Source organism: Camelus ferus, chromosome 26 (genome assembly GCF_009834535.1).
Source record: "Camelus ferus isolate YT-003-E chromosome 26, BCGSAC_Cfer_1.0, whole genome shotgun sequence".
Classification (NCBI taxonomy): Eukaryota; Metazoa; Chordata; class Mammalia; order Artiodactyla; family Camelidae; genus Camelus; species Camelus ferus.
Window position 1 is genome coordinate 9,463,457 of NC_045721.1, and position 26,227 is coordinate 9,489,683.

At 36.6% G+C, this 26,227-nt stretch overlaps 1 protein-coding gene across 2 annotated transcripts in view; it reads left to right on the forward strand.

Moving 5' to 3' along the window:
* GTF2E2 (general transcription factor IIE subunit 2) overlaps positions 1 to 25,874 on the forward strand; it is a 59,999-nt gene extending 34,125 nt beyond the window's left edge. The window contains exons 5-8 of one of the 2 annotated variants that reach the window (XM_032468704.1): positions 588 to 770; positions 6,399 to 6,492; positions 24,010 to 24,125; positions 25,362 to 25,874. In XM_032468704.1, coding sequence (XP_032324595.1) covers positions 588 to 770; positions 6,399 to 6,492; positions 24,010 to 24,125; positions 25,362 to 25,478 — 510 coding nt within the window. In that variant the 3' untranslated portion in view covers positions 25,479 to 25,874. Of the gene's footprint in view, positions 1 to 587; positions 771 to 6,398; positions 6,493 to 23,909; positions 24,126 to 25,361 lie in introns of those variants that run through there. The other variant, XM_032468705.1, reaches the window with a different exon arrangement.
* Positions 25,875 to 26,227: the final 353 nt, after the last annotated feature.

Sequence of the window (26,227 nt, forward strand, 5' to 3'; positions counted from 1 at the left end):
TATTCTCAGTAACTCCTGTGTTCCTACTGAGTTTCAAACTCAAGGTGACATTATAGGTAAATTTCTTAAATGCACTACTAGTCTGGTCCTTTTCAGTTCTTTCCACAGCTGCTAGTGCTGTTCGATACTGTAGACTGACTGTTGATACGTTCATACCATGGACATATTTCTCACATTGTAATCCGAGCATGCAAACAACTATACTTTGAGGGTGGCACAGGTGGTACTCGTCTTGCTTTGTCTGTTAATATTAATAGATGTTTTAGATTCTTACCTGTCTTCTAAAAGAATATGGGTGCTTTCTTCAAAGAAGTTGTAATAAAATGATTTCTTTCTCATCCAAGGAATTGAGTTTATATAGATATTACACATTTTCTTTTATAAAAAGTGAGCACCATGCTGATCTCTTCCTGTTGCTTTGGACCCTGGATAATCCAGTATTTTAGATCTGCTAGTTGATATTCACAGGATACTTTTAATTTGCCACTGTATTGGGTATTGTTATTTATCAAATACTTAGTAGAATTTAAGAATGTATATATGAGATTTCCTTTTGGTAATGCATCCAAGTTGTGTCACTGTTACAGGCGTTAGTCAATAACCCAAAAATTGAAGTAATAGATGGGAAGTATGCCTTCAAGCCCAAGTACAACGTGAAAGATAAAAAGGCCCTACTTAGACTCTTAGATCAGCATGACCAGCGAGGCTTAGGAGGAATTCTTTTAGAAGACATAGAGGAAGGACTGCCCAATTCCCAGAAAGCTGTGAAGGTAACCTCTTTTCTTTCTATGCCTTAATATGATTTGAATTAATAATATCTTCTTGATCTTAAAAAATAGCAAGATTTAAATTTTTTTAAAAAATTTTTCTTTATAAAGATTCCATCATATACACTTGAGGTTGTCGTGAGCCAGTTGCAGATTTGAAATTTGTGTTTTGTGCTACACAACAGGACAGAGCATAGCCATTTTTGTGTAACTTTGACAGTTCCCTTTTGAATTCTCTTGTGAAGGCTGCTAGTCTCTGTTATTCACAACTGCTAACGATTAATGCTAACCTGTAAGCAGATTAATTCTTTTTGCTATCTGTGGAGTAAAACTGCTTCTTTCTCTCCTCTACTTCTTGGTGATTCAGTTACCTATATGTTGGACCTTTTGGTATTGTCCCACAAGTCCCTGAGGCTCTGTTTTTTTAACTTATTTTTTGTTCTGTTGGTCTGCTGTCAGTTGTACTGACTTTTCTCCAATTTGTTGTTAAGCCAGATTGGTGAATTTTTTATTTTAGAGATTGTATTTTTCAGCTATAGACTTCTCTTTCTTACGGTTTCTGTTTCTTTGGTGAGATTTTCTGTTTTTTTTTTTCCCCATTCATTACAAGCAAGTTTTCTGTTACACCCTTGCATACAATTTCTTGTAGCTGCTTTAAACTCCTCTTATTTCAGTTTCAAGAGCTGGATCATCTTGGGGCTGATCTGCACTGAGTCTGTGTCTCTTGAGTATGGGTCATATTTTCCTGTTATATGTATCTATATATCTATCTATCTGTATATATATATATATTCCTTCATAGATCTACTAAATTTCTTTTAAGTCTTGAACATTGTGAATTATATAGCTCAGGATATCTCGTGGTTTTGATTTGCAATTTTCTGTTGATTAGTGATGTTGAACATCTTTTCATGTACCCATTGGCCATCTGTGTGTCTTTGGAATAATGTTTATTTGGATACTCTGCCCATTTTATAATTGGGTTGTTTGGTTTTTTGCTGTGAATTCTTTATATATTTTAGATATTAATTTAGATATTAACCCCTTATCAGATAAATGATTTGCAAATAGAGTCTTCCATTCAGTAGGTTATCTTTTCATTTTGTTGATGATTTCTTTTGCTGTGCAGAAGCTTTTTAGTTTGATATGGTCCCACTTGTTTATGTTTGCTTTTTGATGCCTTTGCTTTTGGTGTCAAATTGGAAAAATCATGGCCAAGACAAATGTCAAGAAACTTACCTCTTATGTTTTTTTTCTAGGAGTCTTATGGTTTCAGGTCTTACATTCTTTAATCAACTTTGAAATAATTTTTTCATATGGTATAAGAGGGTCCAGTTTTATTCCTTTGAATGTGGCTGTCCAGTTTTCCCAGTACCATTTATTGAAAAGTATATCTTTTCCTCATTGTATATTCTTGGCATGTTTGTTGTAAATTAATTGACCATATATATGTAGGTTGAATTCTGGGCTCTCTGTTCTGTTTCATTGATCTATCTGTCTGCTTTTATGCCAGTACCATACTGTTTTGATTGCTGTACCTTTGTGGACAAAGTTCTTGTTTTTTTTTTTTTTTTTTTTAACTTTTTATTTTCATTTTTGGGGGGTAATTAGGGGATTGATTGTATTGAGGATTGAACCCAGGACCTTGTGCATGCTAACCATGTGCTCTGCCACTGAGCTATACCCTCCGCTCCAATTGCTGTAGCTTTGTAATGTAGTTTGAAATCAGGGAGAGCAATGCCTCCAGCTTTGTTATTCTTTCTCAAGTTTACTTTGGCTATTTGGGGTCTTCTTTGGTTCTGTACAAATTCTAGGATTGTTCTATTTCTGTGAAAAATGCCATTAGAAATTTTGATAGGGATTGCACTAAATCTGTACGTTGCTTTGGGTAGTATGGACATTATTTTTATAATACTGATTCTTCCAATCCATGAACATGGAATATCTTTCCTCTTTTTGTGCCATCTTCAATTCCTTTTATCATTGTCTTACAGTTTTAAGTGTAGAGATCTTTTACCTCCTCGGTTAAATTTATTCCTAGGTATTTTATTCTTGATGCAGTTGTGTATGGGATTGTTTTCTTAATTTCTCTTTCTAATAGCTTGTTATTAGTACATAGAAACACAGTGGAGTTTTGTATATTGATTTTGTGTCTTGCAACTTCCTGAATTTATTATTAGTTCTAACAGTTTTTTTGTGGAATCTTCAGGGTTTTTTTTAGGTATGTCGTCTGCAAATAGTGACAGTTTTACTTCTTCCTTTCCTATTTGGATGACTTTTATTTCTGTTTCTTGCCCAATTGTTCTGGCTAGGACTTCAATCCTATGTTGAATAAAAGCGATGAGAATGGGAATCCTTGTCTTGTTCTTGATCTTAGAGGAAATGCTTTCAGCTTTTCACTGTTGAGTTTTTTGTTAGCTGTGGGCTTGTCATATATGGCCTTTATTATGTTTAGGTATGTTTCCTTGGGACCCACGTTGCAGAGAGCTTTAATCATAGTGGATGTTGAATTTTGTCAAATGCTTTTTCTGCATTAGTTGAGATGATCATATGATTTTTATTCTTCATTTTGTTAATGTGGTTTATCACATTGATTTCCTCATATGTTGAACCATCCTTACATGCCTGGAATAAATCCCACTTGATCATGATGTATGATTCTTTTAATATATTGTTGAATTTGATTTGCTAATATTTTGTTGAGGATTTTTGCATTTATGTTCATCAGGAAAGGGATGTTGGCCTGCAGTTTTCTTTCTTTGTAGCTTCCTTGTCTGATTTTGGTATCAGAGTAATGTTGGCTTTGTAAAAATAGGTTTGACAAATCTCTTCTTCTGTTTTTTTTGGGAAGAGTTTGAGATGAATTGGTATTCTTATTTGAATGTTTGGTAGAATTCACCAGTGAAGCTGTCAGGTTCCGGACTTTTTCATCGGGGAAAGTTTTTGATGACTTATTCACTTTATGTTAGTAGTTGATACGTTCAGAATTTCTGCTTCTTCATGTCAGTCTTTATAAAAGCCTTTGTATGTTTCTGGAAATTTATCCTTTTCTTGTAGGTTGTCCAGGTTGTTGGCATTTGTTCATAGTAGTCTCTTATGATCTTTTGTATTTCTGTGGTAATCATTTGAATGCCTCCTGTTTGATTTCATTTCAATTTATTTGAGTCTTACGTAGTTTTTTCTTGGTTAGTCAAGCTAAATGTTTGTCAATTTTATTTGTCTTTTCAAAAATCATCTCTTAGTTTCATTGATCTTCCCTGTTGTCTGTTTAGTCTCTATTTAACTTTGTATGATGCTCTTTAAATCTGTTGAGACTTATTTTGTGGCCTAATGTGTGGTCTGTCCTGGAAAATGTCCCCTGTGAATTTGAGAAGAATGTGTATACTGTTGTTGAGTAGATTGTTTTGAATAGGTTTGTCAGATTTAGTTGGTTTATTGTGTTAAGACTGTTGAACTTCTTGCATGTTTATATTCATATCTTTCATCAAATTTGGGAAGTTTTAAGACATTTTTTCTTCTGTCTTGTTGTATCCTTTATTAAAAATGGGGTATTAAAGTATCCAACTGTCCAACTATTATTGTAGAATGAATTCTTCAGTTCTGTCAGGTTTTGCTTCATATATTTTGCTGGTCTGTCTTTAGATGTTATGTAAATGTTCATAATTGTTGTATCTTCTTGCTGTGATGAATCTTTTATTAATATATAATACCACTTTTGTCTTGTAACTTTGATTTATACTCTATTTTGTCTCATATTAGTATAGCTACCCCTACTCTCTTTTGTTTATTGTTTGCATGGAGTTTTTTTTTTTTTTTTTTTTCCTGTCCTTTTGCTTTCAATCTGTGTCTTTGAATTTAAAATGAGTCTGTTGTAGGTAACATGTAGTTGGGTTATCTGTTTTTATCCATTTTGCCAGTTTCTGTCTTTTGTTTGAGAGTTTATTTGCTTTTAAAAGTAATTACTGATAAGCAGGGATTTCTGTCATTTTTGCTATTTGTTTTCTATGTGTCATAACTTTTTGTGCTTCATTTCTTGCATTAGTATTTTTTTTGTGTTTAGTTGATTTTTTTAGTATTGAAATAAAAAAATTCCTTTTTTATTTGTTTGTGTATATTCTATAGCTATTATTTTTGTGGTTACCATCTGGATTATATTGAATATCCTAATGTTACAACATTCTAATTTGAAATTAAATCAGTTTAACTTTAATAACATGAAAACTCCACTTCTTTACAGCTCCATCCTGACCCCTTTTGGTTGTTGATGTCTTAAAATTACATCTTATGCATTGTGTGCTCCAAAACATGAACTAATAATTCTTTTAAATCCAATAGTTTCTTAAAGTATGTAGAAGAGAAAATTTGGAGTTAGAAAACAAGTTATGATAATACTAGTTTTTAGACTAATAATTGCTTTACATAATGTATGTCTTAAGTCATGTAGAAAATGATATGTGAGTTAGAAACTGTTACTCCAGGATTACTAACTTTCATAATTGTTCACATATTTACCTTTATTGAGATCTTTATTTCTTCATAACTACTTTGGGTTACTGTCTGGTGTTCTTTCATTTTACCCTGCAGGACTCTCTTGAGCCTTTCTTACAGGGCAGATCTAGTGGTGATGAATTCCCTCAGCTTTTTTTTTTTTTTTAATCTGGGAATTAATTTCTCTTAATTAATTAATTTCTGGGTCTTAATTTCTCTTCCACTTGTGAAGAATAGATTTGTTGGATATAGGATTGTTGGTAGACAGTTTTCTTTCTTTTAGCACTTTGAATATATTGGTCCACTACCTTGTGGCCTGTGGATTTTCTGATGAGGAATCTGTATTTAATTTTATTGAGCATCCCTTCCTTGTGTATGATGGTTTGCTTTTTTCTCACTGCTTTCAAGATTTTCTCTTTGTCTTTTGAAAGTTTGTTTATAATATTCTACTATCAGGCTTTTTGCATTCTTGTCCTTATTCATTAATAACAGTGAAATATCTTAGATCAGTTTCCTTGTCATTGTTATGTGTATTAGAAAATGAAGAATTCTGTATTTAGCTCAGTGAAAGCTACAAGACAGCAAAGATTACTCAAGATTTTTATATCTTTTTGAGAGAGGGTGTAGTTCTTTGGGCAGTACAATAAGAAAACTGAAGGATGGCTATCTCACAGTTGCACACTTTTAGGTGATTTTGATTATCCTTCCATTTTCTTATTTTAGCTTTTCAAAGCATAATTGGAAATAATTGATGGGTAATGATGAGTAAGTAGCAAAACACTTCAGGGCAAAGGAAAGGTAAGAACACTGAGATCCCACAGTTATTCTTAGATCAGTAAAAGGGTCCAATAGACCCAAATTGTAATTGCAGCGTAGATTTATTAATTTTTTAAATAGAATAAAATTCAATTTTCTTTTAGTACTTCGGAAGACCTCTAAGAATAAAAGTCTCAAAGTATCAATAGTTAAAACTATTCAGAACTGCCCAAGAAAGAAACTCAAGAATTAAAATTGGGTCTAGTGGACCTTAATGTTATACTGAGAGTTAAAGAAAATGGAAGTCCTTTGCTTTGAAAGAAAGAAATTTTTTTTCCTTGGGTGATGTAATTTTAGTTAACTGAAGCATTTTTCTTTATCTTTAAGGCATTAGGGGACCAGATACTGTTTGTAAACCGTCCTGATAAGAAGAAAATTCTTTTCTTCAATGATAAGAGCTGTCAGTTCTCCGTGGATGAAGGTGAGCCTTTTTGTATAGATGCTTTATTTAGTTTGCAGACATGATACAAATTTAGGGTGACAGAATTTGTAATATTTATAATACAATTATAACTTAAATTTTATAATAGTGCTTTTTTTGCGTATTACCTTAGAACAGAGTTAGTAACTCATATCTAAAATTGTTTCTCAGAATGCAAATTGAAATATGTAGTTTGAAATATTTTATGTTAATTGTACTTGGAGTCATGGTGTAGCAGTTCATGATTTCTTATGCTTACAGCTTAGCTGTACCAAACAGGAGTTTGTTTATTCCTTTTATTTTACAAATACTACTTCCTTTCTTGATATGAAAGCTTGATACAGGATGGAAAAAAGAATCAACTTTTTTGGAGACTGATATGCTCTTAAATAAGTTACGAATTTTTTGACTATCAAATTGGATAAGAAAGGAGATTAATTTTTTCTTTCTGGCAGTTGTAGAGTTGGATGCTAAGCTATATGTTGTCTTGTAAGTGTGTGACATCAGTATTTTAGATTTACTTTAAAATATTTCAGTAATATTTTCATGTAAAATAGTAAATAAATGTTTATGAGTCATGAGAAATTTCTCTTCTATACAAATTCTCATTTAAGCAAATATAATCTTTTACTCTAAATTTGTATTAATTTTGAAGTTTTGTTACAAGAATTGATCATTTTAATTAAAAAATTTAAAAAGTAATACAAAGTCACAGCAAAATACTCTTAACAATATATGAGGACATAGAGTACAATAGCAGTATTAGACTCCAAACAGTGAAACTACTGCTATGCCAGCCTGCTAGTCATACTGACTCTTTTTTTATGGCATTATATAAGAGGGATTCTTTTGAATGAATAATTTTGTATAAGAAATGCATTTACAAATCTTGCCCCTGTAGTAGCTCATACCTGTCTTGATTATGATTCGTAATTTGTACATAACCCTAAGTTTTTCTTTTGTATGTTTATCTGGTTGTAGATGCTCAGGCTTGTGGTGCTTATGGTTTAGTCAACCTGAAGTTACTTAGATGACTATGACTTGTAAAAAATAGAATGTTGTATTTTTGTGAAAATCCTCATCAAGAGTACTTTGTTATCTAGTTGATTCTCAATAAATGTTAATTAAATGAAAATTTGCAAAGTATTCTGGCTCTTCTATAATGCCATTTCTAATAAGTAAGCTTGCTGCATATAAACAAGATAGTCAGCTTCTTCTGTGTGTTGTATTGATAGGTGCTCATTTCAGGAAGATTTGGCTTAGCAATTTTTAGTATTCCTTGAGTCTCTTACGCTTGGAATTTTGCTGTTATGTAAACTTTTGTAATCGTCAAATTGATTTCTTCCTTTTAAAAACTCGTATGAATGGACTTGAACTTTAAAATCCTGAGTTTAAACAAAGAAACAACAGATTCTTTATTCTTAGGCATAGTTAATCCATTTGAAGAAAATTTTCACAGTATTAAAAACCTTATCAGAAGTATCACATGTCCAAATAGTGAGGAAGATCTTACAGTAAGAAAAGTAGATACGCTTTTCCTTTCTCTAGTTCCAGTCCCTTTCTTTTATGGCAAGTAACCTACCTGGTTTTATTTTAGGTTCTTCTGATGGTTTTTCCCATCTTGCTAAATAACTTGCTTATACTGTTATTTCTTGATTTTTTAACTTGAAACATTGTCTAATGCTTATTCTTTGTCATCTCTCTGGTTCTAACACCTGTCTCTCTTTTCTACTTCCCAATATAGTATATCACTAGTTTTAGTTTCTCTTCCATTTATCTTGGGCACCTTCAGCAAATGACAGGCTTTCTCAATGGGACATTTTAGTATTAAGCCTGCTCTCTTGATGGCAGCCTGGTGCAGCATATCTTCTGGAAGTTGATGCTTACCTTGAGGCAGGTGTTTGAAAGTAAAGAGATGGTAGAAGCTCTGTAACAGCAGCATGAAACTAGGATTTCTTGGTAGTGTTTCATTGGAGAAATTTTAGGAGCACAGTTTGATTTAGCCGTGACCGTCACACAGGACCTGTACTAATAAGCATTGCTGTTTTCTGTCCCTTGTGTGTGCTTTCTGTGGATACTCTTGTTTTACCTTTTTTCTCAGTCTTTTCCTATCTGTGTATCTTTTACCTAGAGTTCTGTTCCTTAGTATTACCCCCGTTTTCATTTGCCATTTTATATGGCCTTTATTGGCTTAACCTCTTCCCATCTCCTCATAACTTGGCCTTACAGGACAAAATGAGGATTTTTACTTTTTTCCCTTCAAATTATGAAAGTAATCCTATATGCTTGTTAGTAAAGTTTCACACATCCAGAAATAAGTTCTGTGAATAGCTGAATGTTTATTTTTCTGGTTTACTTTCTCTGTACTATGGATACTCTGTAAATAGCTGTTTAGTATTCCATTTTATACGTGTACCTGATGAATGAATTTTTAAACATTTAACAGTGCCTCAGGAAATATCCTTACATATACCTTACATAGAGGATATGTGTGTATCTATTTTTTAATACATATAAATCAGGAAGATACTGGGAAGGTAAACAGTAAGTCATTTTTGCATCTTTTAAGATCTTTATTGCTGTTGTGAAATACATTACTAGCTTTCCCAATATTGAACTATCCTTATACTCCTAGAATAACCCTTCTTTGGTTTATGCATTTCTGCATTCTTTTTACTGGTGTATGTAAGGATTTTTGCTTCAGGGTGGTCAGGTTTCTTTTTTGTGTGCCTTTCAGGGTTTGGTATAGTGTAATGCTGGATTCATTAGAAGAGAAATAGTCTTTCCTCCCTTCCTGCCTTCCTTTTCTGTCCTTACTTTTCTTTAGGAGTATATTGGATTTCTCAAAGATTTGAAAGCATACACCCATGAATGTATCTGGCTTATTTTTTGACAACATTCTTTTTTTCTTTTCTTTCTTTCTTTTTCTTTTTCTTTCTCTCTTGTGTGTGTGTGTGTGTGTGTGTGTGTTTGTGTGTGTGTGTGTGTGTGTGTGTGTGTGTGTGTGTGTGTGTGTGTGTGTGTGTATTGACAGCATTCTTAATGTCTTCTTTGGTTATGTCCTTCTCTAAGTTTTCTGTCTTGTGGGTCAATTTTAGTAATTTATATTTTCCTACAGAATCACCCATTTTAAATTCTCAAATTTAATAGCATATACTTTTACAGAGTATGGCCCAAGAACTTGTCTGATTTTTTTTTTCTCTCTGTTATTTTCCCTTTTATTGCTAACTTTTTCTATATGGGCTTTCTTCCTTATTTCTTTGTTATGCTGGTTTATCTGTTTGGTTTGGTTTATCAGTTTAATTTTTGTTGTTGAGTTTTTGTTTTAAAAGAAACTTAGATCACCCAGGTACTAGTTTTTTTGACTACTTGATCTGAGCAGTGACTGAGCAAATATTAATAACTCCTGTTACTTTTATATTTTTGTTAATTTTGCCAGTATAGATTTTTGTACAGGTTTTGGTTTATAAGTGTTCTTAACCATCATGGTCATAGTTTAAGTATTGTATCCATAATCATTCAGTATCCCTCTTAGTTGTAATGAATATTGTTTTATTTGAGGTCCAACTTTATCTCCTATTATTATCTAATAATCCCTTGTGGGGTTTTTTTTGATATATTTTTGCCCTTTCTCTCACTTTATACCTGTATTCTTTTATTTTAGTTTGAACTTTCTGAATCAGCTCTGAGTGTCATTTTGTATTTACTGTCTTTATTATCTAATGTAGTCTCCTCATTATTTATTTGGAATTTGTATCATTTATTTCTGGCTCATGTATATATAAAGTGGTTCTCTTTATATCTTTTAAGTAATTTGCTTAAACCTATAGGTATTAGTTTATCAACTTCATTCTTTTACTCTTGAGTTGATATTTTCTGAGATTTTTGTTACCATCTATAATCATTTATTCATGAGTCCATTTATTCAGCAGATATTTACGGATCTCCTGTTGCTTGCCCTCGTCATTTTGCTAATGTAGGGGATACTGTAGTGAGCAGCATAGGGTGGTTTCTGCCTTCATAGAGCTTAAATTCCAATGGGGAAAATAGGTGATATACAAAATTAAAAATGATTGCAGATTGTATCAAATGCTAGGAAAGAGGTAAATGAGGATGTGCTTAGCTCGTGGGTTGTGGGAAGAGTGGAGCTCAGAGATCTCTGTGAAAAAGGTGGAGAGGGAGGTAGAGCCAGCCTTGTAAAGTGTCAGAACTGTGGCCATGGGGGCAGTTGTCAGGGGAGGGAGAGGATTTTCAGGGAGAGAATAGCAAAGGCTGGGGGAGAGACTGATCTTTTTGGTAAGCTAGTGGTTTTTTAATTGTTTAACCAAATTCAGTGGACAGTTTTTATAACAAATACTTTGTAACATCTTCTTTGCCCTTGTAAAAATAAAATTCATAAATAATGTAATTTACCTATACACAGAATTTCTTAAGTCAGTATAATACCCAAACTGTGAAATAAAGAGAAATGAAATTGATTTATATTTTAAAAATGTATTTCAACACTCATAATTATTCAAGCACATTTATACATACTAGAATATAAATGGAATAGTTGTTTACATTTATATGTAGAATTACCATTGAAGGTGATAGCTACAGATGAACTAATAAAGGTATGATTCATTGGCAGCTTATGTACCGTACTTGGTATTTTCCTTAGGTGATAAAGAGTTCGTGGGAAAGTTCTAAAAATTATGAAGTGTAACTTTTCTGTGATTTACAAAGGTTAATCATATTGTATTCATACACATTATACATTGTATATTAATCATACTATATTCATATACATTATGTGTTGTATATTACTAGAAAATCAAATGTGTATTAATACTTTGCTTATATATGTAAAACAAAATTGGGTTCTAGGCTCAATTTGTTATAAATTGGTGTTTTTCATTAATCTGTAATTTTCAGGGAAGATGGCTGGGAGAAAGCAAGGTTTTTCAGCCTTGGCAGTATTGACATTTGGAGCTAGATAATTTGTTTGGTGTCATGGTTGTCACTATGCATTGTGGGTGATCAGCAGCGTCCCTGGCTGTTTTAGGTGCCAGGAGCATTATCTTCCCCCACAGTGTGACAACCAAAAATGTGTTCAGACATTGCCCAGGTTGAGAATTATGTTAAAGGTAGTTTATGTTTATAAAACAAATATTAAGGCACATTCTCTTCAAGCTTCTTTTCATAAGTTCTTTCATTCAGCACATTCAGTGATGTAAGACACAGCAAAGTAAGTAAGGTTTCTGTCCTTGAGTCCAGGCTAAGGGAGAAATGACATGGGTTCACATGTGGTACAGCATCATACAGCGTGTCATTGTGATGTTCATACGGTGCTGTAGAGACACCGGGGGTCATAGTTACTCACAGGAACTTCAGGGGTGAGACACTGTTCTTTTGGTTGAAAGTGTTGGTATTGCATAAATCACTAATTTATAAAACTGAGATTTTTTGGTTAATGATGTAAATTATGTGTGTTTTCAGAGAAGACCTGTTGAAAATTGATGCATATCTTAACATTTGTCTTCCTCACTATCCGTCTCTTTTTTTTGTGTTTTCTCAAAATTTTTTGTCTCAATTGTGCTGATGAAGATTTTTGTTTTAGCCCACTAGGTGGCACTCTTAGCATAGAGAGGAAATCTTGAGCAGTAAGCAAGCTTTCAGTCACACTGAAGATTTACCCTTCATTCTATCTGTAATAGAAGCCAGCGTCCTAAACTGAGATATAGCATAAGTAAGGAGAGAGTCCATTGTGTTGTAAATTAAAAAATGAAATAGGTAAGTGAACACAGAGTATTTGGATCTAGGTGTGTGTTTTACTTCACATAGGCATTTATTTCCTTAAATCAGGATCTTACTCATGTAGGGGCAGTACAAATGCAGTGGTCAAGAGGATGGTCTGAGTAGTCAGCTGTAGGTTTAAATCTCGTCTCTGCTCCTTACTAGCTTAGGCAAGATACATAACCCCTCTCTGTTTGAGATTCTTCATGTATAAAATAGGACTAATGGTGTCTGCACTTCAGTGGACCCTGTGAAGATTAAACGAGTTAATGTAAATAAAAATGCTTAGGGCTTAGAACCTGGCACACAGTAAAAATAATAGTAACAGCAAGGTTAGCAATTAGTAGTAGTCTTAAAAATATAAAGTAGTACCAAAATACTAGATGTTTTAAGCTTACTCATCAGGATGCCTTACTTAGCTGATTATTGACTCACTGACTCTGTAGTTTTGAAGTTGGTTAGACAGATAGCAAAGAAGCAGACTCAATTCCAAAATTGGAGGCACTTATCTTTTGCAGTCAAATATTAGCTGGTGTTCCTAGTAAGAAGTCCAATGACAATCTGACTTTCCCCCATTGCTGGCAGCTTGTTCTTTTCTGCCTGGAAGCTTAAATGATTTCAACTTTATCCTTAGAATCCAGGACTTCTCCCAGTAGCTACTCCCCCTGGGGCTCTAATGCTGTTTTAGGTCATTCTTTTTATAATAGCTATATGGTATTCCATATATGGACGTACTTTAAAACAGTTTATCTGAGGCCCCACAGAGAGAAATGTAGTTTGTGTTTTGTTTTGTTTTGCCGTATGCTATTATAAATAATGCTTAGTTCTTACACATGAGTAGATGTGCACTTGCTTGATTATCTCCTTATTCTAGTTTTCTTGAAGTGTAATTGGTAGGTCAGAATACAAGGATACTTGAAAAAATTTCAGCGCCCTGTCTAATGCCCACCATAAAGTTTGCAGCAGTTTTTTGGGGACCAGTTTACCCCTTCACAGCAGTATATGAGAAGGTACCCATTTCGTTTCCCTCACTGCTAGGTGCTAGGTGCTCTTAGTTGACTTTGCCATCCTCACAGAAAATAAAGGTTATCTTGATTTTAACTTGTATTTTCTTGCAATGATTTTGTAAAATTAAAACCAGTATGTTTCTCTTTATACCTCTGTTAGCTGAGCATTTTCTGTCCCTGCATACATTAAAAAGTAATTAAATTTGGGATCCTATGAGATCCTGTCTCTAAAATGAGGCCCTGCCTTGCAGTGTTCATCTAAGTATTTATTCAGCTGTACTACATTGACATAGTAGGTGTATTTAAATACTGCAATAGCATTCAGCTAGGGAAAGGCAAGGATTAAAGTAGAAATGTTTTATTAGGGGAAAAAAAAGACATTTTATTCAGGTATCTTCCTCTGAATATAGCTCAAGTGATGTTTCTTTTAGCAAAAGGAAATAAATTTTGTTTTATTGTACTTTCATTTCCATTATACCATGACAATGTACAGTGTTGTCTATTCTTGGTGGTGGTATATAACATACAGACTGAGTTGCCAGACCGTTGCCCGTGATTGTGTCATAAGTGGCCTGAAGTGCGTAGACTCTGAATGTATCAGGTACAAAGTGAAACTAGTTTTAGTCTTCAAGGAACTGAAATTTTATAATGCTCATAACGTAGGGGCTTGGTTAAAAAAACAACAATGAAATTCACCACCGATTAAAAGGTATTTTTATTGTATGTATTTTTTTCTCCTTACCTTTTTGTTATGCACAGAGAAGTACACAGTTTAGTTGCTACACGGTTATATCATGTAACACTTATTCTAAACAAATGAATACAATTTTAACAAGTTGATAGAATTTAACAAATTCGTGTTGAAAATGTTAGAAGTATTCTTTCCTGTGTGACATACTTCCTTCAACAGCTGTGGTTAATTTAACACATAAAAATTCCCGTTACGGTATACATTTTTAAACAATTTTGTGTGCTTTCTTGGAATCAGATGCTTTTTATCGCTGATGTGAGTTTGACCTGAAGCTGTTGTCTCATATGTACCTTCTGTGAGCAGAGCTGGTCATGTGAATCACATGGTTCTTAAAGTTTGGATAAAAAGTAGATAGTTGGGGGCTTCTAGCTTTCACTTAGAATGGAGAAAGCTGGAGAAAGCACTGTTCCCACCCTTACTGCTACTGCAGCAACAAACCCCAGCCCACTGCAGACCCCGTCAGAGGGCTGAGTTTGCAGGGCGACCATCCAACCTGAAATCGAGGAAAAGACAGGTACCTCCAAGAAGAGATGGCTTGCAAACCTGTTCACCTGGGACAGAGAACATGAATAGCACTCAGAAGAATTCGATTAAAATGTTTGATGACCTGCTAAAGGCCTAGTGTGGACTAGCAAGAAAATACGGGGCCGCTGGGGCGGCAGATGCCCACTTGCAGCCTCTTCCTCCCTGGGCGTTTACAGGAGGCTCGGCCAGGGGCGCTGCCCTCGCCGGGAGGGTCTGCAGGAGGACAGCATAGGTGCTTCGGGAAAGACCCGAGCCCTGTCTGGCTCCTCCCTTCCCTGTCTGCTGTGAGATTAAACTGCTGCGGGAAGAGAAGAGAAAACCCTCTACCCCAGGGGAAGGGACAAGAGTGTGCGCTGGGCCAGAGCTTTAGCAGAGGGGGCAAGGCAGCAGCGCTGAGGACCAGGGTGCTTGTCTGAGGCCAAGCCTTCATCAGAATATCGGAGAACCCCCACCCCATACCAGGCTAACGGATGTTGGGTAGCAGGTGACAGTGGAATTCCGTAAGAACACAGAGGTCAGCTGACTGTCCGAGGTGTTGCATAAATTGAAGACCTAAAACTGCAGGTGGAGCAGAGAAAAACCCCTCTGGCAAAGGAGTCTCTACCCTAAACACAAGGGCTGGCTAGAGGAACTGGGAGCCTGTGGGGCATTACGAGTAACCACAGCAGCAGCAAATCCCCAACCAAGTCCATGTTCTGACAATAGAAGACCTCTGACTCCTCACACGAAAGGCCTGGCAGAAGGAAAGGTGTGCCCGTATCGAGGCACAGAAACTATTTCCCTCAGTCTCTGCAGTCCTACAGAGATTATCCTGCTTTCAAAAAAATTATGAGGCTTAAACAGAAGCAAAGAAAAGAAAGCAGGGCATTTTTGAGACAAGGGAATGGATGGAACCAGCTTCTTTAGGACACAGATACTGGAACTGTCAGACATAGAATTTAAAATTACTCTGGTTAATATATTAAGGCTTCTAGTAGAAAAGGCAGTCATGTATGATCAGGTAGGATATTTCAGCAGAGAGATAGACGTAAGAAAATCAAATGAAAATTCTAGAAATGAAAAGCATGGTAGCAGAGACAAAGAATGCCTTCAGTAAGCTTATCAGTCAACTTGACATCACCAAGGAAACACCTGTAAACTCGAAGATAGGCCAGTACAGATTGTCAAACTGAAATGCAGAGAGAAAACTGTGGAAAAAAAACCCCAAAACAACAGAGCCTCCGTTAGCTGTGGGATAATATCAAATGATCTGAACGTAAAATCTCAGGAGAAGAGAAAGAGAATGGGTCAGAAGAAATAAAGGCCAAATATTTTCCAAAGTTAGTGATAGACACCAAAACAAAGACCCAGGAAGCTCAGAGAACATGAGGTAAGATGACCCCCCCAAACAAATCGCAGGAAAGCACCTGGACGCATCCCATTCCAACTGCTGAAAACTGGAAACGAAGAGAAGGTACTGAAGGTCGTCAGAGGAAAAGAGTTACAGCAGAATTCTCCTTTGAACCTGTACAAACCAAAACACAGTGCAGTAGCGTCTTTAAAGTGCTAAAAGGGAAAAAGTTTCCAGCCCAGAATTCTGTACCCAGGAAAAGTAATCTTTAAAAAATGAAAGAGAAACACTCTCTCAGAGGAGTATTCTCTCAGTATCACAGAAGCTGAGAGAATTCATTGTCATCAGACCTTGCATCACCAGAAGTGCTAAGTTAGTTCTTCAGGCAGAAGGGATGTGATACTAGACATAAACTTGGATCAGTACAAGTAAGTGTGCTGTAAATGGAACAGATGAAAGTAAACTATAAAATTTATGTTTGTCTAGTTAAAATTTACATGTGAACTTGTATAACTTACTTGAAACTCGGCCCTGGTTAATTAAAGCTGTGTATTGTAAACCTTAGGGCAACCACTAAAACCATTAAAAAGAAAAAGTAACTATGGTTAACAATACTATATTGTACATTTGAAAGCTGCTGAGAGTAGGTCTTAAAAGTTCTCATCACAAGAAAAAAACTTAGAACTGTGTGAGGCCATGTATGTTAAATAACTAAACTTACTGATGTAATCATTTCCAGTATATACATATATCAAATCATTATGTTGCATATGTAAAGCTAATACAATGTTATATGTCAGTTACATATATCTGAATAAGTAAAAGTGTAAATAATGAGACAATAGAGATAAAATGGTATCATAAAAATGTGGTTAATCCAAATGAACACAGAAAAGGAAAAAAGGAGTAAATGGAAGAAATGCAAGATGATAGATTTTACTCTGACCATATTAATAATTATGTTAAATGTAAATCATCTAAACATACTAATTAATTCAGATTTTCACCTGTCTAAACATATAAAATCATCTAACATACTTTTTCATTGTAAAAATCATCTAAACATACTAAACTGAGGAAGATGTAAATTGTCTCAACATAGTAATGAAGGCAGATTTTCAGATTGGGTACAGAAGCAAGGCCCCAGTATGTTCTGTCTATAAGAAACTCATAAAGGCACAGGTTTAAAGTAAAAGAATATAAAATGATATCCCATACAAACACTGGTCAAAGGAAAGCTGCAATATTACTATCAAAGTAGACTTCAGAGCAGAGCAGCTTACCAAGGATAAAGAGGAACATTGCATAATGATAAAGGGTTCAGTTCTCTAAGAATATATTAACAGTCCTAAATACGTACATATCTAACACCAAAGCTTTAAAATACTTGGGTTAAAAATACATAACTAAAAGGAGAAATAGGTAAACCTACAATTAAGATTGATGTTCACAGCACTCCTCTCTCTCTTACCGACTGAAGAAATAAATGGAAAATTAGTGAGGATATAGAAGTCTTAAACAACACTGTCAACCAATTTGACCTCACTGGCTTGTAAAACTTGACTACCAACAGCAGAATGCACATGTTTTCCTGTGCATGTGAAGTATTCACCAAGACACGTGGTGTTCCAGGCCACAAAACCTTAATGAACTTAAAAGACTTGAAAGCATACAAAGGATGTGCTTGGATCATAATGGAATTAGACTAGAAGTCAGATATATTTGGAAGCTCTCCAAAAATATTAGGAAATTAAATAACACGCAAATAACTCATGATTCAAGGAGGAAATCACAAGGGAAGTAAAAAATGTTGAATTAAATGAAAGTGAAAGCACAACAAATCCGAATTCATGGGATGTGGCTACAGCAGTGCTTAAAGGGAAATAGAGCACTAAATGCTTACATTAAAAAACAGTATTACATTATGGATATACCGCATTTTATTTATCCATTCATCAGTTGATGGACATTTGAGTTGTTTCTACATTTTGGCTATTACGAATAATGCTGCTATGAAATTCATGTCCAAGTTTTTGTGTGGACATAATTTTTCATTTCTGTTAAGTATATACTTAGAGTGGAGTTGCTGAATCATGTGGTAATTCTGATGGCTACCTTTTTGAGCAGTTGCCACACTGCTTTGTAAAGTGGCCGCATCATTTTACATTCCCACCAGCAATGTATGAGGGTTCCGGTTTCTGCACATCCTTGCCAGCCAGCGCTTATTTAAGTTGTCCTACTGGGTATGAAATGGTTATCTCATTGTGATTTTGACTTGCATTTCTCTAATGATGAGCATTGTAGCATCTTTTCATGTTTTAATGGCCATTTTTATATTGTCTTTTGAGAAATGTCTAAGTTCTTTGCCATTTTAAAAATTGCGTTTTTTTAATTACAGAATTTTTTAAAGATTTCTTTATTCTGGATACAAGTCTCTTAAGAGATTTATGCTTTGTGAATATTTTCATCCATTCTGTGAGTTGTCTTTTCACTTTATTGATAGTTTCCTTTGAGATGCAAAAGCTTTTAATTTTGATGAAGTACAATTTACTTTGTCTTCTGTTGCTTGTGCTTTTGGTGTCATGTCTAAGAAACCATTCCCTAATGCAACAACACAAAGATTTACTCCTGTTTTTTCTTTGAAGAGTCACCATTTTAGCTCTTACATTTAAGTCTTTGATCGTTTTGAATTAATCTTTCCATACAGTGTGAGGTGTGGGTCCAGTGTCATTCTTTGGAAAGTTAAATATTTATTACTATATTGTAATATGTATGACTGGATGACCAGCCATCCCACTCTTAGGTTTTTACCCAAGTTCATTCAAAATCCATGTGCACGTTGGCTTTTACTCATTATTTCCAAAAACTGGAAACAACTCAGGTATCTTTTAACTGTCCCTTCATTGCCCCCAAGTGTGGTACATCCTTCCAATGGAATATGACTTCCCAATAAAAAGGAACAGATGTGTCACACTTATTGAAGCAAGATTCAAAAGGCTATATATTGTGTTATTTATACTACATGTTTATGATACTCTGGGAAACGAAACTGTAGGAACAGATTAATAGATCAGTAGTTGGAGGGGCTGCTGGTGAGGGAGGGGCTGACGGTGAAGCAGCAGAGGCGTGGTTTTTACCGTCATGGTATTGTTCTGTATTGTGATTGTGTTCACATGATGATGCATTTGTTAAAACCTTAGGAACTGTACACTAAAATGTGCAAATTTTACTTCTAAATTATATCTTAATACAATAAAGTGAAAACTTTAAAAGGTAATTACTCAGAAGTATATTTCCTGTTGAGGATAGTGTGTCTTCTGTTGCAAAGCAGTTTTCAGAGAGTTACCCCAAGGTTTCTCTTCCTTACCCTTTGTACTGGTGTCACTTTACCTTGAGTAAAAAGTGCCATTGCTCAGGGTCACATCTTAGCAGGATCACTGAGCACAGCAAATAGCACCCAATTGTTTTCCTCCTTCCCAGCCACAGTCTCCTGGCTTCTGCCCAGTTGCACTGCCACACTGATTTTGGCAAACCATCCCTGTTCTTTCTAGGTGTCCAGTGTGTACCACTGTTCTGGTGACAGAATCCTCAACAAATATTTGTTGGAATGCTGAGAATGAAATGTCAGGTGTCTGTCTAATCTTACCTGCTTAAATTATACTTTTTAAAGACGAAAAGTCTGAAGCCATGGGTATTACTTTCCTATTGCTGCTGTAACAAATTACCACAAACTTAGTGGCTTAAAACAACACAAAGTTATTAATTTACTTTCTGTTCTGGAGGCTAGAAGTCTAAAATGGGTCTTAGGTCTGCATTCCTTCTGGAGGCTCTCAGGGAGAATTCGTTTTCTTGCCTTTTCCAACTTCTAGAAGCTGCCCGCATTTCTGGCTCATGGCCTTGCATCACTGTGCAGCCTGCGTCTTTCGTCACATCTTCTCTGGCTCTGGCTCTCCTGCCTCTCTCTTTCCCTGATAAGGACCCTGTGATTACACTGGGCCCATCGGGGTAGTCCAGGATAATCTCCTCATCTCAAGATTTTTAATCACATCTTCAAAGTCCCTTTTGCCGTACAAGGTAATATAATCGTAGGTTCTGAGGGGTAAGCCTTTGGGGAGCTATTTTTCTGTCTTATCACACAAGAGGCATTATTTGGGTAGTATCTAAAATTTCGGATTACTACTTTAGGGGATGAGGTAAATTGAGAAATGTTTGTATTTCTGGAGGTGCAAAATGGGTAACACTTGTGAAGGAAAGAGAAGGCATCCTAATAACAAGTAAAGGAAAACGCAGAAAGATGTGGTGTGTGCTGTTTGAGTTTGCCTTTTCTTCTTTAATGGCAGAGGTGTGCCTTGAGTCTAATGTTCTTAGAGCACCGTGGTCTAATGTGGATGTAAGAAAAAGCAGTACGTGTTTTAATTGCTAGTAAGTATGATCCTTCTTATTCTCAGGTTGTCATGTATGTATTTAAAAATTATGCTAGTAATATACAGACACCTCTGATACAAAATTTCTTGTCAAGAATTTTATAGGGCAAAATGGAAACTCTCGAAGCAAACCTTATTTTTTCTCTTTGGGGATATGCATTGGTGTGTATTTTTTTCAGATTTTTCCAGTGCATTTAACGTGTGTACTTTTTCTGTGTGTGAGAAATTTTTAGGATTTCGGGTTTTTTTTCTATTTTATGTAAATGAGATCACTCTATCTTAGCTAATCCTTTTCTTAGGTGTTTTATACTGCTTTCCTTTACGGCGTTAGGGCTCAGAAGGGAGATGATAGATGTTGGAAGATGATGGTAACTGGCGGGGAGGGCTAGTGCTTTTTCTTTTGTAAGCATTATGCTCGGTGCTTTATGTATTTTAACGCATTCAACCCCCACAGCTCTGTGAGACAGCTTAATTATCATCATCCCTATTTTACAGATCAGGAAACTGAGGCAGAGAGGTTAAGTGACTTGCCCCATGTTACACAGTTAGAAACTGGGGCCCCGGGCTCACAGCCAGGCCAGCTGGCTCCACGGTCCATGCTGTTCTGCTGACCTTGCATTTCACAGGAAGGCTCTGGATGCAGCCAAATGTGAACAGGTTACTTGGGATTTTAAGGAAAGCCTTATCGATGAGTTTACTTATTTTCTTTCCTTCTCTGGCATACTTTCTGTTACAGGTTTCATTCTTAGCTCAAGTGGGATGGAATTCTCTTCAGGTGAAAGGGTCAAATCTGAGTTTTTAAATTCTAGCCTGTTTTCTTTTGTTAAAAGACAGCAGATTTTTAAAACAGTTCCTGTTTTATCTACCATTATAATTTAGAGCGTGCCAAACTTTCATGATACTTGGAGATACTCTCTCTTAACAAATTATCTGTCTTTAAATTTTATGTACCCTAATCATTTATTATTTTCAAAAAAAAAAAAGAAAAGTTATTTTCATGGAAAAAGAAGACAGAATGATTAGGTCTCAGTTTCTAAATACCATTCTCCAATAAAATGAGTCAGGACTCCTTGGCAAAATGGTTGATTCCAAGTTTGGGGAAATGCAAGATGAGCTTGGAACATGTTTTGGACCAGAAGTTAAGAGTGTGCTCAAAAAACCCAAAAACAGGCAACAAAAAGGAGAAGCAAGTCAAAAAGACACAGGAACAATTTGAAGGGACTTAATGACCAAAGCCAGGATATTTGAACAGTGAAATAATGATTGTAATGGATTATAATTCATGAAATAAAATAAGTATCCATGAAGCCATAGTAAATTAAATAAACAATTGAATAGATAAATTGGAGCAAGAACAGTCTTCCTTACAGTTCTGACCCATACTTATGAAAGGAATGATGGAAATAATATGCCATTAGGCAAACCCACAATTAATAAAATTGTTGTAGGCAAGAGCCATCAATGGATGCTAAAATTAGTGACCTGAAGTATGCTGAGAAGCAGGATATTTGCATAATCTCAGTAGATCTCCCTACAGGATGCTTAGTAATTATAAAAGGAAAAAGAATAGCTTAATGGAGAGATCTGACAGACTCCACCTTAACCAATGATTAGCTTAACAGCCCCAGTAATAAGACATAGGACCGGCATGTACCCTTGATGTTGGGCACCGAGAAGCAAGCACGGTGTCATTTCGGTGATATTCTTACCCAGAATCCAGAACCTCAATTTAATCACGAGGAAATGTCAGACAACCCCTTGGGGCCCTTGTTTAAAATAACTGACCAAAACTCTTCAAAAGTGACATGGCCCTGGGAGACAAGGCGGGACTGGGCACACTTAGAGACTGGAGCAAGGAGATCCAGTGCAGAATCCAGAGTGGGACCCTGGACCGGGATGAGGACGTTGGTGCTAATAGTGGTGAAGTTGGAATGGAATAAGGTGTGTGGACTTGTTAATAGGCTTGTATCAATGTAAATCAGCTTCAGTAATCTTACTAAGATTATATATGGTGTTAACATGAGGAGAAGCTGGGTAAAGGGTATGCAGGAATTCTTTGTACTAATTTTGCAACTTTTCTGATGATGTAAAATTATTTTAAAATAAAAAAATTTTGTTTCTTTTAAATGGAGGTACTGGGGATTGAACCCGGCACCTTCTCCATGCTAAGCATCTGATTTACCACTGAGCCATATCTACCCCCCAAAAAGTTTTAAAAATGTGAAAAGAAAACAAATACTCTGTGGTGCCCAGACTATAGCATTTCATACGTTCAGTGGTCAAATTGGTGAGGATGTACTAGGTTCAGTTCCACTGTAGTAGGAAACTTAGGAAAATAGAATTCCCTGCTCAGGGAACTTACAGCCATTCAAGAGGCTGAGAAACTCATGCAAATAATTGTCACCTGTTGACTAATGTCTGTAATGTATGCAGGTGATAGTTCAGGGGGCACATAGGAGAAGGAGGCCTCTACTGTGTCTGTAACTTAAAAAATTTAGAGATGTTGGAGATTTGTGCCCTGATTGAATTCTTTGTAGTAGATGTCATTTTTTGCAGCTGGTCACCATCAACAAAAAGCTTTTCAGCGTGTGGCAGACAACAGGTTTCCTAAGTATCACCAGAGTCCCAGCTGTTAGGGCATCATTTGCTTCATGTAGTATGTACTGAAACTAGAAAGGAGGAAAGAAGAAAAGTGAAGATAACAGTCGGGTCCAGCACAGTACTGTGTGCCTGCTCTACTTACAGCTTGTGAACGGACCGAGCCGACAGGGGGCGCTGCCTTGATTAGTCCTCTGGGACCCTGTGTGGGAAGGGGGCTTTCGTGGGAGGCCTGTGTGAGCAGGAGGCCTGGCCGACAGCCTCAGAGCACTCAGGGACCTTTCCCCTCTTCTGTCATCCAGAGTATATAGGTCTTACGATTTGCCATCAGAAGAAATTTTTTTGTGTTGGAAAGTAGATGTTAATAATGAAGTAAAACCTGCTTATTTGAATCTGTCTTTCGGGACAAAATTTAAGATGCAAATGAGTTTCATTCTGGACGTGTCCCAATTGTGATCTCTTTTGGTTGCAAAAATAGTGATGTAGCAGAGGGGCCAGGGGTCTGTGAGAACAAGATACAGGCTGGCTGGAAAGCCTTTTCCCTTTGTTATCCAGACAGCATTACTGTCTCAGCTTCCTTCCTCTGACTTTTATGATCTCTTAGTCACCCATCCCGATTTTTTTGGTTTCAAAAGGCTCTTGTGGAAATAAACTGTTCTAATTCCTCACTCCCATATAAAGCTTTAGTTCCTCATCTCCTTATGTGTTGTTTTCACCCACAGGGGAGGAAGTGGGGTATACTGAGCTCACGGGAGATGAGCAGGAATTTGAACTATTTCATTGGAGAGAACTGATTTTTGCAATAAAAGAAGAGTGTCAACTGCCTTTTTTCCCAGGAAAGCAGCGAGGCCTCAGTCACATGGCCCTTCATTTATAGACTCTAAAAATAGAGTAGTGCTGATCTGGTCTGTAATGATGCAGTTTGTGTTCCCAGGCCCTTCTGCTACTCAGTGTCCAGCATTTGAATGTTCTTGTTTTCCTTTGTTTTTATAATGAAATCTCAGATGTGCTAATTTAGACCGGAAGAGATAATACTGAAGCCTGATGTCCATCACTGAGATGCTGTAGCTTGTGAACGCCTATTGTACTGTCTTGTTGGCACAGAGTTTCAGAAACTGTGGAGGAGTGTCACCGTGGATTCAATAGATGAGGAGAAAATTGAAGAATATCTGAAGCGACAGGGTATTTCTTCCATGCAGGAATCTGGACCAAAGAAAGTGGTATGTAATCTTTAGAAAAAATGTAGTCCTCGCTTTGAACTGTTGCCTGCTTCCTCTGAAGCTCTCTAAAGAGCAGGTAGGTAGTTTTCCCTCCCAGTTTTTTTCCAGTGCCCTAATTCCATGACCTTGGTCAGATGCAATCCAGAGCATGTCTGGTTTATTGAGGGCCAGTGGATCTCTCTGCCCTCTGGTGCTGCTCCAGATATGTGAGAGCCTCTCCCGTCACCCCTAGCCCCTGTCCAGGCAGTGCCTGTTCTTAGGCTCCAGCCATGTGAACTTTTTCTGGTGCCCATGTCTGCTCCATCAGACGTGGCCTTTATGGTCTTAATCATTCCCCACTCCCACTTGCTCCATGAGCCTTGTGGTCTTGGTGCCTGGCTTTGCCTCAGCCCTCATCACATTGAATTGCCCTTGACTTTCAGATCCTTTAGGAACCAGGTGGAATTTTTATAGCCCCAAATCTTGCACAGAGGAGAGATTTGTAAGCGAATGAAGACTTGTGAATTGTCTCGTACCAGCAAATCCGCTCTCTAGTCCAGGGCTGGAGCCAGGATGAGGGATGCTTCACTAGCACCCTGGGCTCTCACTGCCGCCTCTTCTTGTCCACCAGCGTGACTTGCAGCTTGTCTGCTTTGTGACTGTGTGTTGTTAAGTAATTTTTAGGACTCCTTAAAAGGGAAAATTTATTGCCAGTGATCTCCATGAATTAGTGTGATTGCAGTACTTTATGGTTTCCTATCATTGTTTAGTTTGTTGATTTTTTAATCATGTGATGTTAATATTTCAAGTATGCAGTAAGGAAAAGAATACTTAACAAATCTTTCTACGTCCATCTGTGTCCCAATTTTGTCATACCTCTGTATTTTGCTGTATTTTCTTCAGGTCTTTTTTTTTTTTTTTAGTTGGTAATGATGGATATATTTTTAAATTCGAGATGAAAAACAAAAGAGCTTTACTGCCTCTCTTTTAATCCACTTAGTGCCTAGAATAGTCATGGTAAGTTTTTGTGCCAGTGCGTTTATTCCAGGTGGAGGTGTGCACTTCATCATAACGGGAAACACTGGTTCTTGTTCGCAGTTGGGGAGTGTCCTGGTGTGTGTGAGGCTGGGCTGCCGAACAGAAAAAAGGTCACAAACCCTGCATCTCGCTGCTGCTGGTTTCTGAGGCATCTTGTGTAAATCCCCCCCCATTACCGCTCTGAGTGGCTGCTGTTTCTGTTTTTACTTTTTCCTATAGGCCCCTATTCAGAGAAGGAAAAAGCCTGCCTCACAGAAGAAGCGACGGTTTAAGACTCACAATGAGCACTTGGCTGGGGTGCTGAAGGACTACTCTGACATCACTCCTGGCAAGTAGTGAACAGTTTGGTCCAAGAGCAAAGAGTTACAAAGTCAAGATCTTTCTTGATGCTGGGATCTGAAGACTGACTGTCTTCCTATTCCGCTTCTTGGGACCGAGGAGGGAGCAGTTCAGTTTACAGAACAAGTGAAAATTACCAACTCGAAGCTTATTTTAATTAATGGGCTAATGAGAAATGTGATGTTCCTTGTTAACCCCGTTAATTCTTGGGGGAAGGCGCTTAGCATGGCATGCAGGTGTCTTTGCTATTTATCTCTACTTCTAAGTGGTTCCCCGTCCCATTTTTCCTCTTTTATTACTTTAGAACAAATTTGCTGATAGTCTTGAATGCAATATTTGTTTATTCCAAAAGAATGTATTTATAATAAAATCATTGTCGACGGAGCTCTAAGATGTCAGTGAACTCAGGTCACTTCTTTTCCATTCTTGGCAATGGCGGGCGGCAGCTCTGATCTGACCTCCGCAGGGTGCACGTTGGGAATGTTGGTGAAGACTGGTCTGTGCTGTGTTATGAGTGTGTGGATTTCACAACTGGAACCCAGATTAGCAAGTGAGGCAACAAAGGTACACTACATGTGACTTTCACTGCTTTCTTTTAAAAGGATGAATCTTGGATTTACTGTCTTGGATTTCACAAGTTTTGGTCTCATGCCGTCTCCAGCAAGGACGGATGGATTCCACTTGCCAACCTGAACATCAGCACTACTGTCCCAGCTCTGGTGGGGTTTGGCCCTGGGGTTATTCTG